Here is a 12553-nt window from a genome sequence, read left to right as displayed (position 1 = left end):
TTTTCCCCCGAGCACTGGGAACACAATCCACATATGAGATGAGAGGATTGTAAGAGATTGTGACAGAGCACACACATACCTGTCTAAACAGCTAAACTGCTCAGAAGAACATGTTTACGTGTGTGCGCACACAACTCCAGGCTATGGAATGTGTGAATCTCTCCCAGTTAGCGGGAGAGTTTTAGTTCGTCCAAACTGGACTGACACAAGGTATTGTTTCTGTAATTATGTTAAATGTTTGTTTGCTAATGTATTCCACATTTAAAAGATTCTTCCTGTCTAGCTTGTTGCTCAGGATGGCTAAGGTACCATCTTGAAATGCATTATGTCTTATTCTCAAAAGACAGCTACCAGAATGATAGGTGGAGTTGCTCGAGAATATGAAACAGCAGAGAGAGAGAGAGAGAGAGAGAGAGAGAGAGAGAGAGAGAGAGAGAGAGAGAGAGAGAGAGAGAGGAGTAAGGAGAAGTCAGGGCGAGAGAGAGAAGAGAGGTGGCCTCTTTGTCTCTAGGGTGAGCACAATGGACCGTTCACTGCAGGAATTATACGGCAGGACAGCTGCCGGAATGACACACTGAAATGGCAGCCAATAGAATTGAAATGGGGGCAGATCTACATAGGGGAAGTGCATTAAATTGGTATAGATATAAAATAAAGTTACACGTATATGTAAAATATCGGTATGCTTTAATCTTACTTTTAATCATATTTTGTAGTTTTACTATAAAAATATTAAAAATTGAACTCAGAAACTAAGTCTAACTCAAAAGTTAGAACCTGCAAGAGTTCTTTTCACTTTTTAATCAATTTGAATTTAATTACTGATGAAGTGGTCTTTTTAATTTTTTAATTTTATTTTATTTTGCATTTTAACTTTTTACTCTCACACACATAAAATTGAACATTGAAAAACTTTAAACCAAGTTACACCCTGCAGAAGCTCATTCCAATTTTTAATCCATTTGAATTCAATTATGATCTGAAAATGCTAAAATGTGACAAGCTGATGACAAGTTACATGAATGAAAACAAAGATCTTAGATCTCAAGAATTTATATGAATGAAAACTTTATACTGTTCTTTAAAACAAAAAAAATCTTTTAAATCTATGTTTCAACCTGCAGGGGTTCATTCAAGTGTTTAATCAATTTGTATTTTAGCTACAGATGAAGATCAAATTTTACGATCTGAAAATGCTAAAAATGTCGGGTAAAAATAGTTAGATGGATGAAAACAAAGATCTTATAATCTTAAAAACATTTATACTCTTCTTATTTTTTATTTATTTTATTTCTTTTTTTACTCCCACGCACACAAGTGCACAAAGCCATACGATATCTTGGTCAGACCCATGTGACCTTAGAGGCAGATCATTTGATGGATTGCTTTGAGTGCCCATCACTTGCTTTTCTATCACTCTCTCCGTCTCACACACACACACACACACACACACACACACACACACACACACACACACACACACACTCACACAAAGGCAAAGTATCTGCTTGACAGAATTCAAAACTTGCATGTTCCTTTTTTCAAAATGGTTTTCAAACCTCAGCATTTTCTATGTCTATTTGTGTCATGAGAGAATCTATGCAATTACAGTAAAATTAGAACATACTTCCAGAACAAACCATACTGACTTTCTGTAAAAAAAAAAAACTATCTCAAGCATCCACTCAAGTATTCAAGCTATGCCACTCGGAATGTGGATGGCTAGCATATGCTGTCGAAAAACACAAAACACAAGAACAGGAAAATGTGATGTAAAGAGTTTAGTGTTTTGTGTGGGCTTGAAGTCAAACCACTCAGCAGTTCACTATTATTAATATTCAGCCCTGACCTCTGTATTCATCCTCTTGATTCTTTTCCCAGTCCTCCCACTTCTTTCTTTTTCTTCAGAACACACCCACCATTCAAACTCTGAATGATTGGCCACAGCTTTTTAGCTCTGATACCAAAATTCAGGGCTGCCTTTCGTACCTGCGCAAGACACAGTGAAGTGCACTTGTACGGGCTTAAAGTTGGAGTAAATGGTTGAGTGAAAAGGAAGAGATGTGGGAGGAGAAGGGAACAGAGGAGAGAAACAGGCAAGATAAAGTTGCTTAACGTCCAAGGTATACTCGGACCACACAAAGAGCCTCTCATGTCTTACTTTCAACCACTCCCTTTATGTCTCTCTTTTGCTTTCTCTCGCTCGCCTTCTCCTTTTCATTCAAGGAGGGGGGGGGGGGGGGGGGGGGTCTTCACCCTCGGCCTGAAGTCGCTCCTAAATAATCCCGCTGGTCACACCTCTTAGTTAGAAAGCTTTTTGTCCCACGCCCCTCACCCCCGCCATACCACCTCACCCCACTCTTTGGTATTCAGCCCGGGTCAGTGCATTTCGACCATCCCTTGTACCCGAGATGGTTCCCCTTTTAATTTGCACCTGTTGCGCAGTTGTCCGGGGAGCAAATGCAGCCCCACGGATCAGACAAAGATCATATTATGATCAGATACGTGCGGTTAATCTTCACGTCCTCTGGCAAGGGCCACCAAAGGGAAGCAGTCAGCCTTTTTTGCATGGGAACCTGTGAAAAAAAGATGTCATTGGTATTTTTTTTATTTTTAAGTGAATGGGCTCCTAGGGAGAGATATAGTTAAGGTACGAAGGAGGGAATGAAGCATTCCACAGCCCAGACGAGTCCATTTGATGCCAATGAACTGGAAAATAGAGCACGGATGGAAGGGAAAGTTTGTTGTTTTTCAAAACTCGGTGTTCGGGAGAGGGAGAAAATTGTCCTGAAATCAGCAATTAGGCTTTTAATCTAACCATTAGAGAAACTTCCCACTAGATCTCACTGCTTTGGCAGCGTGCCTCTGAGATAAGGTGCTCGGAGAGCCTGGGGAGATGTATGCTGTATTAGGCAAGGAAAGAACTTAAAATGAACCTGAACGTTAAACTGCTGTTCCCATGATGTAAGCTTCATAGTTTATTAGACCCTCACCACCTCTCATCACCAGAGTTGTTGGTTTGCTTTATCGTGTTCTCTCTTGTTGTATATCAAGCAGCAATCTGGTCTAGTGAGGTTTACCCTTATCTTGACAACTAGAAATTGTTATTTGTTACTGTTTATATTAACACACACACATATATATATATATATACACATATATATATATATATATATATATATATATATATATACATACATATATATATATATATATATATATATATATATATACATACATACACATACATGCTATTACAGGTTAAGAAAATGTTATCAAAACCTGTTTTTACTTATTGCCTGGCTATATACATTTTGCACAAATGCCTATATAGACAACTAAGATTGCACAAACTCTTGAGATAAACTTAAACTCAAATAATAACACATGGACTATGTTCTGTCCTCAGTCCTGAGTTATGAAAACGTTGTGGATGCCGGTTCAGGGTCTGATGAGGAGGACAGACTCCTGTGTTCTGAGGGCGAAGGCAGTCCAGCAGGTGTGCCGAGTCTGGAGGCCTCACCCCGGGTAGCCCATGCCCTGCTCTCCTGCCGGGGGGATGAAGAAAATGAAAGTCAGGATGGGGCAGGAGCCCATGTCTGGCGACATGGAGACCTGAATGCTTCAGGTAAGAGTGAACGCTGAGAATATCACACTGAGAATATTTTGTTTTTTTGTCATCAACCTTGCTGTTTTCATATTACCAGTACAGAGCAGCTTTATTTCTTAGGCCAACAGCAGCTGTCTGGCATTTTTGATGTAATGGCAACTTTTAGACTATTAGCTCACATTTCTACTTCGGTTTCTTACTTTTGTCACAAAGTCTTCAGTGCCTCATCTGGCTTCGTTTTGACTCACCCACCCAAAACCAAAAGCGATCAAGATCACGGACAAGACCCAAGCTAGTGAGGCTTTAAAGACAAATTCTCTTAATTAGGATCGCAGAGCTATCATTTAGCATGAGCGTGCCATGCTGAAGACTCATTAAAGGCCTTAAATGAAATTTTTAGCATTATGATGGTCATTTACATACATAATAGGCCCACAATTCCCTGGGCCTGGCTGACAGTTACAGAGTGAAGAGAGAACTCGTGCGAGTCGCCCGGTTTGAAAAAAGAAAAAAAAAGAAATAAAAAAAACCCGACCCCCAGCAATCAGTCTCGGCTAATGACTAAACCATATGCATCACTTAAATTCAGAGAGTGTCACAGTCGTAGAACTAAACAGGGTCTTCAGGGATGTGTCATTCGCTTGAACAGTGTTATGTTTAGTTGATGTTCACACCATGATATGCTAGATTAATTAATGTCATCCAAGTTTATTTGAAGGCCACGCCTCTGGCATCGTAGCTTTTTATTTTATTTTAGTTATTAAATATGAAGGTATGAGTCTGCTAGCTGGAGAAAAAAAAATATATTGTGGTATATACATCTTAAAAGAGGCTGCATGATTCATCTTGTGTGGTTCTTCCTCTTTTTTTATCAGTGCGCTGTGGTTGCTAGAAAAGATGCACCTCAAGTCCCTTGTATATGTTTTGCTGAGACAGCGGGGTTTAAAAGATGACTTTTGGAAGTGCTTCTAATTTGCATTTTTCTGATTTATAAAAAAGCTATATATTATTAAAATAAATTTCCATTGCAAATTCATTCTACTATCAGTATTGCAATTTGATTGAAAAGCATTTATTTATTATTATAAAAATAATAATATTGTGAAATGTTTTACAAAATAACTGTTCTCTATTTTTAATATATTAAGATGTAATTGGATGACAGTGATGACAAAGTTGAATTTTTCATTATTCCTGTCTTCAGTGTCACGGGACCCTTCAGAAATCATTCTAATATGCTTATTTGGTGCTCAAGAAATATTTCATATCATTGTCGATGTTGAAAATAGCTTAATATTTTGGTGGCAATCGTGATACATTTAATTTTTACTTCTCAGGATTCTTTAATAGAAGATTCAAAAGGAAAGCTGAAATATAAATCTTTTATAACATTGTAAATGTCTATCTTATCACTTTTAATCAATTTAATGTCCTTTCTGAATCCAAGTATAAATTTCTTTCTTTAAATTTAATTAAATAAATATTAAATATATATTAAGTATATCTAGTATTAAATATATCTTATATAAAGTGTAGTTTTACATCAGAACCTTTCTTTGTTTTACATTGCTCACAAGTCCTAAAACTTTGTTTGTTTCCCTGATCTTCAATGTGGTATGTGACATCTGGAACTTACTGTAAGAACATGTTGAAAAGAAATGATGCTAAGTTGTTACGTTCATTATTGAACTACTTCTTCCATCTCGCAATGTATTGACATATATTAAAAAAACTAAATATAATTTAATTGTTCACCTAAAGAGATATGGAACTTCTGTGTTACAGTGGTTAAAATCACACCATTACCTCAGGGAACCTGCAGCTACCACAAGCAGAACTGAGACTCTAATGTAGTTGCCATTTTGTCACTCGAGGAAACTGTATTTCTCTGTCATTCACACACAGTTTATTGATTTACTCGAAATTATTCTCTGATACCACTTTGGCTTTCCTTCAACGGGGTTTTTGGTGCACCACACACGACGTTCGGTCCTTCGTATGACCTTAAAATATCCCCATGCTAATACAGCTAATCGCTAACCTTCCCAAAGAAGTTTTAAGCCAATGTACCTCGAAGGAAAGCACAATGCTAAGAACTCAGGAGGGTATTTTCACTGGCTCCAGGCCTTGCACTTTTATCTACACAGCGCAGAAGGAGACAATTTCATCACGAAGGGGTTTTGCGAAGGCAAGCCCCCTATTAGCAAACGCCTTGTTTCTTTAAAACTTTTTTCAATGAAACACGTCCAAGTCTAGTAAAGCTTTTGATGCATAAAACATCCTTTCTAGAAGCATTGCCCTCACAATGATTTCAAACTCTGCTTTGAAAGACGTCTCTTAAATGTGGTGAAAAGTGAGAGAATTCGTAGACTTTCAAAAGCTCTCTCGGTTGTCATACTTAGATAATGAGGAAGGAAGTGGAAGGCAGTTTTGAAATTAAACAGTACTAATGCAGTGGAAGCGTGTGTGTCAGGAATCTTGAGTACACTTGTTTTCCCCCTGCGTTGTGGTGTAAGAGGTGCTGTATATCCTCCTTTTGTGGGAGAAGCTTATGATACTTGTGACTGCCGGTACGAAGTCACATGAGGGGGAGGGGGAGGAACAAACACAATAGCTGCAGTATATGAGCAAACTCCTCTCAGACCACCCTCCTCTCCTCCCTAAATACTTTGACATGATTTCCAAAACCCCGCTTACAGAGAAGGGTTTCAATCTCTGAGCTGCTGTCAACGTGTTTGAGACATAACTCTTCCTGAAATGTAGGGTGTTCTCTGTCGTGATTTTTTGTTTGATGTGCTGTCACGTTTATCTCCTTTAATTACAATTTAACATACATTAAACATTTTAATTAAAAGTTAACTGATAATAGCAGACGATTTGCTGCTGAATTGTTTTTGTTCTAGTTATGATGATCATTAAATAAAGTATTTTCTCTTATTACAGAGGAGCGAAAAGCGGAGTACAACTCCATGAGCCCTGACATCTCTCTCCATGGAATTGGAAATGGTACAGGTGAGATAACTTCACAATATATTGAAATATTCATGCAAAGATACATAGCAAATAACTGTATTTAAAGAGTTGGGTCAATGCGGTAATCAAGACACCAAATCTTGGACATATTCATTATGAAATGTTTCCTATGTAAGAGTGTAACATCTCTTAGACTATACGTGAATGCATGCTTGGCACACATGTGAGCATGTGAGATAATGTGCGTCTATGGGAGATGGAAAGTAAACATTTTTAAGTTGAGGGCGAGTGCATGGCAAATCACATTTTGCAGCCAAATTGAGTTTAAGGGCAAAATCAAATTTGTTCAGTCCATGTACTTTTAAATTGATTACAAGGAAACAATAACATTTTCATTTGCTTACCCAATTTCCAGTCGTCTAAAGAAAAAGTATGATTTAGAATAACTTTTGTCATTTTATTAGTTATCTACCCACATTACCTAATTTTTTACATATATAAATGTTTACTTTTTGTAAGGCGCAGTTGTCTATTCATCCTGTCAGTATCTTTAAGTAGTTCTCCATAAAGCATCCAAAAACCTATTGTTTACGAAAATCACGTTTAAAATCTTGTTCTGTGCAATTACACATAACACATGATCTATAATTAGATTACTGGGTCCAATTTTATGTATACGATGAGCAATACAAAGTGAGATCAGTTACCCTGGCACGCCTAATTGCCATATAACCCAATTACCCATAATGCTGGAAATGTTTAAAGCATTTTCAAACATGCAAGAGGATGCTTAAAGAGTGCTTGATGATCAAGCTGGCTCCTATTAGTCTTTGAAGTGGCCATTATGTTGTAACTTAAATAAATACTTCCACCTTGAAAGGCCTTCTAATGGTTTGGTCTCCACTACATCACACTTAAAGTGGCCAGTGTCCTAATGTTCAGCTTGGTCCTTTTCAATGACACTGAGCATCAACCACTGGATTCATTTGTGTTTTTTCTCCCCACTTCCTCTGTGCAGTTAAGGGTTTTGATGCCTCTTCAGAGCTGGAAAGCTTATTTGCCAAGAGGAAACTGGATGAGAGTGAGGGACATGCAGCGAGCATTGCTGAATACCTGCAGGATACCGTTATCATTTACCCAGAGGACCCAGAGGAGGGTACACGACTGGGCACACCAGAGGCCAATGGACAAGATGAAACTGAAAATGGTAGGCATTAAACTATATATACAAATAGGATCTAACTCTCTAAGCACCTAATGAAATTAGAAATTTGTTTAATAACTTTATTATTTTATATTCTCAAAGGGACAAAAAAAAAGAAAAGAAAATTAATGCAAAAACCTTTTTGTGGCCTGTTAGAAATATCTTTATTTTATTTTTAAAATAAAATTTTAGCAAATTAGGTTGTGTGGACAAAATGCATATATTTAGTTTGTAAAATATTTTTTTCCAGTGCTATTTGAATGATATAAATGAATAACATGTTTTGCTGTTTCACATAACTGAATGCAGTGCTTTACCTATCGTTCTCTCATTGCCTCATATAGCAACTGTTTTTCCCACATATGCTGTTTTTTTTTTTTCCTTCAATCCCCCCTCCTTCACTCTGTTCAATTTTGCCCAGATCTGGCACTGAGGACGCCAGATGCCTTTGCCCAACTGTTGACCTGCCCCTACTGTGACCGGGGCTACAAGCGGCTGACCTCCCTAAAGGAGCACATCAAGTACCGACATGAGAAAAACGATGAGAGCTTCCCCTGTCCCCTGTGCAGTGACACCTTCGCCTACCGCACCCAGCTAGAGCGCCATATGGCCACACATAAGCCTGCCAGAGATCAGGTGAGATGAGGCCCACCTCAATCCGTACCCACACTCATTACTTCCTCATGCTTTTTTAGTATTATAGAAGTCTGAGTGCATTGTGAAAGATGCTGCATCTCTCGTTCTGAGCCTGTTTACTTGTCCGAGGAGAACATGTTTCAGCCTGTTGATAGCTCCAGCACTGAACAAGCTCCTCCGGAAGCTCCTTAATACTTGAATCCTTCACACCGGAGCCACAGCTGTGCACTGTCATACTCCCCTGAGTGTCCGCCCACAGCCGGCCATGTGTGGGCTGTTCTAGCACATTGAGTCCTATAGGCCTGCCGACTTCTCGCATCAGCAGTTGGAAAGGAGTCAACTCAAAAGATGCAGGGAAAGCTGATGTTATTTCTGCCTTTTATGTATGTCTCAACATGAGCATGCTGTGAAAAATGCAGTGATATCGAATTATTTTGAAAAGGAAACTCTATATTTCTTTATCACTGAAGGAAAAGGTCTGTTTTTGATGTGGTAAAAGGGCTCTCGGTTGTTTGATAGGATTATAATAGGATATTCCGCATTTAGGCTTTCAACTTTGAACCTTAAGCAGACTTGGGCATGTTGGAAAAGAATTCAAAATACTTGCCTTGCACGCTCATCTTACTGGCTGAATCACACTCACACATATGCACACACACATACACACATATGTGCACCTTTTCAGACTGAATTAAACATGACCAGATGGCTCTTTCCCCGGTGATCTAGAGTGTCCTAATCCTTAAATGACTTTAAGTGTTTGTTTATTTGCTCTAAAGAGGTATTTTCCTGAAGGCTTTGAACATTATTCCTAGGCTCACCTTGCTAGGTTTAGTTTTACATTTCATGATGTGTATATATTTGCATACACTCATACAGAAAATGGAAGACCCAATACACATCTTAAACTGGTCTATGTGCACGAGTATGACTGAACTTTTGAAGAAAGAACTTCACAGCACTGTATATAGTGACTATTAAACGTGCACTTGTGGACACCCACACATTTTTCACAGACCTTTTGTGTCTGTGTGTGGGGTGTAGGGTGAATGCTGTTGTTTTTGTTGTGCATCTGGGGCCCACATTTTAATTTCAAATGGAGGAAGATCACCTACGTTTAACTTTGAATGGTGAATACAAATTCAGCCTACAGTGTTGTAACTAAACCCAGACAACAACTGTTTAAAGTATGCAGATAGTAGTTTAACGAATAAGGTACTAGAGATAAAAGGCACCACCAATTCATCATGTAAACTTTATGCAGATATCCAGAAAAAAAAAAGAATCTGAATAACACACATACCTAAATACAATTCTGGTCTGTTTTCTGTGTTTAATTAATCAATCTATATATCTATATATATATATATATATATATATATATATATATATATATATATATATATATATATATATATATATATATATACATATATATATATATATTTATTTCAGCATCAGAATGAATTATATACCCTTTTGTGACTGTTTTCTACCTGTATCAATTTCTGTAATCTTTGTCTCCCTTGCAGCCTCAACTGCTAAACGAAGGGGCTGGTAACCGCAAATTCAAATGCACAGAGTGTGGCAAAGCCTTCAAATATAAGCATCATTTGAAAGAGCACCTCCGCATTCACAGTGGTAAGTGTTTCTTTGAATAATATGTTAAGAGCCTCCTTTCATAAGTGTCTGTGAAAAGAATGCCAATAATGTATATAATCTTATTTCATATGTCTCCAATTTGCCTAATGTTAATTCAGTGTGGTTTGGATAGTCTGGATAGATGATAAATATTTAAAACCATAATTATATAATTATGCAATAATTATTTTTTATTGTAGGATCTCATCATCCTATCAATCATTAAATTGATTGATGGGATAGGGAAAGAAGTTTGAAGCAATTATAAAGTAATTAAATGGCTAAAGTATGTAAAGGAACATCACTTTACTTTTGTATTTGAATAATCAAAGTAACGCTTTTATTTATTAATTTTTAAGGTGAAAAGCCATATGAGTGCTCCAACTGCAAGAAACGCTTCTCCCACTCTGGCTCCTACAGCTCCCACATAAGTAGCAAAAAGTGCATTGGCCTTATCTCTATTAATGGACGGGTACGCCATGTAGTCAACAGCAAGCCTGGCTCATCACCAAATTCTGCTGCATCCTCCCCTGGCAGTCCTGCCTTAGCTCAGCTCCGTCACAAACTGGAGAACGGCAGGTCCATGAGCCTCCAAGACCCATCTGCTCACCCAGACATCAAGTCAGAGCCAATGGACTTCAATGAATACCGTCTTATGATCGCATCTCAACAAGAATATGGTGGGTCAGGAGCCTTTCTCAATGGTGGTGGTCATGGAGGTATGGAGGGGATGCACGGCTCATCTCAGAACCCCCAGCAACATCTGGGCATTGGGTCGGATTCTCATCCATTGAGCTATCCAGCGTTCCTCAACAACATGAGTGAGGTTCAGAAGGTTCTTCAGATTGTGGACAACACAGTTTGCCGCCAGAAGATGGATAGCAACCCTGAAGAGATCTCTAAGCTCAGAGCATACATGAAGGAATTAGGCTCCCAGATGGAGGAGCAGAATCGGGTACTGGCCTCCCAGCAAGGCTTACTGGGCGTTGGTCACAACAGTCCCACCAAGACTATCATTGACTACACACTGGAAAAAGTCAATGAAGCCAAAGCGTGTCTCCAGAGTTTAACAGAAGATTCGAAGAGATGGCCTGTAGATATAAAAAAAGAAAGACCCAGCCACGCCATGGATCTTCTATCTGAAGATAAAGCTCAGGAGAGGGATGCGCAGTATGCACCATTCTCCTGTCAGTACTGCAAGGATAAGTTTTCTGGCCCTATTCCATTACATCAACATGAGCGATATCTCTGCAAGATGAACGAGGAGATCAAGGCTGTCCTCAAACCTAATGATACTGTACCAACTGGCCGCAGGGGGCTTTTCGGCTCAGAGCAGCAGGCTGGTGTGATCCCCTCATCCATTGAGAGGAATGCCACCAGCCCAGTCAACTCCTACAAGGATCACTTGTCAGAGTACTTTGTCATGAACACTGAGCCCAACTCAGAGGAATTGAGGAAGATCTCCCTGGCAGTAGGTCTTCCTCAGGAGTTTGTGAAGGATTTGTTTGTGCAATGGAAAACTCAATCTCATCATAGCTTCTCTAGGAAAAGATCTCCTCCCCCTGAACGAAGTGGAGAGATCAACCATGGCTTGAGCAGGGAGTCAGCATTTGCCCGGTCACCTGTTTCACTAAGCCAATATGGCGACTCGACAGCAGAGTTCCAAGCCATCACCAATGGCGATTCAGGGCACAAGTTGTCCAAACCGCATCAGTATACAGGCATTAGGCAGACCAATGAAAAGCTGCTTGACTCTGTGGACCACTTGAGAGGTGAGACACCCTCACCTTTGAATCTCTCATCATCATCATCCAAACACTCACATAGCAGTTCGTACACCCCTAACAGCCTCGCCTCTGAGGATGCCCATGGGGAACCACTGGACTTGTCTTTGCCAAAACATGTTTCCAAGGCAGAACGGAGGCCAAAACCGAATGGCTTTTCTGTTGACCACACTATCAACTCCTCTGCACGTGAACCAGGAACAGAGCCTTTAAATCTGGCTCACATCAAGAAGGAGTTCAATGGGCCCAACAGTTTGGGCAATGAAAATCAGTTGGAGAAAAGCTCAAGCCCTATCTTTAGCATAAACCCTTTTGGTGGTGGGCACATGTACACCTCACTTCCTCCTCATGGAGCATTCCCTCCTCCTACTTTCATGTCTACGGCTCAAGCCAGCATCCCGGGACTCAGGCCCTACCCAGGGTTGGATCCCATGAGTTTCCTTCCACCTATGGCTTACACTTACGCAGCAGGGGCAGCCACTTTTGCTGAGATGCAGCAACGCCGGAAGTACCAGCGGAAACCAGGCTTCCAGGTAAATTAAATGTTTTGGTACAAGGAAAAAGAATTCCCAGTGCATTCCTTTTTTTTGTCTTAACCCTTTAAAAATGCAATAAATCACATTCAAAATGAATGTTATTATGCTTTTTTGCCAAAGTGTGATTTATTTAAATAACTAAAATAAATAAATAAATAAATTAGTTACT

At 39.2% G+C, this 12553-nt stretch overlaps 1 protein-coding gene across 3 annotated transcripts in view; it reads left to right on the top strand.

Annotated features, from left to right (window-relative positions):
- Window positions 1-12553, top strand: part of LOC306876738 (zinc finger E-box-binding homeobox 2-like) — a 49387-nt gene that overhangs the window by 32672 nt on the left and 4162 nt on the right. For all 3 annotated transcript variants that reach the window (XM_079428109.1, XM_079428107.1, XM_079428108.1), the window contains 6 exons: window positions 3410-3628; window positions 6554-6622; window positions 7602-7790; window positions 8209-8423; window positions 9956-10064; window positions 10424-12381. In XM_079428109.1, coding sequence (XP_079284235.1) covers window positions 3410-3628; window positions 6554-6622; window positions 7602-7790; window positions 8209-8423; window positions 9956-10064; window positions 10424-12381 — 2759 coding nt within the window. The remainder of the gene's footprint in view (window positions 1-3409; window positions 3629-6553; window positions 6623-7601; window positions 7791-8208; window positions 8424-9955; window positions 10065-10423; window positions 12382-12553) is intronic.

This window comes from Barbus barbus, assembly GCF_936440315.1.
Source record: "Barbus barbus genome assembly, chromosome: 11".
Classification (NCBI taxonomy): domain Eukaryota; kingdom Metazoa; phylum Chordata; class Actinopteri; order Cypriniformes; family Cyprinidae; genus Barbus; species Barbus barbus.
This window is presented reverse-complemented; position numbering and strand designations above follow the sequence as displayed.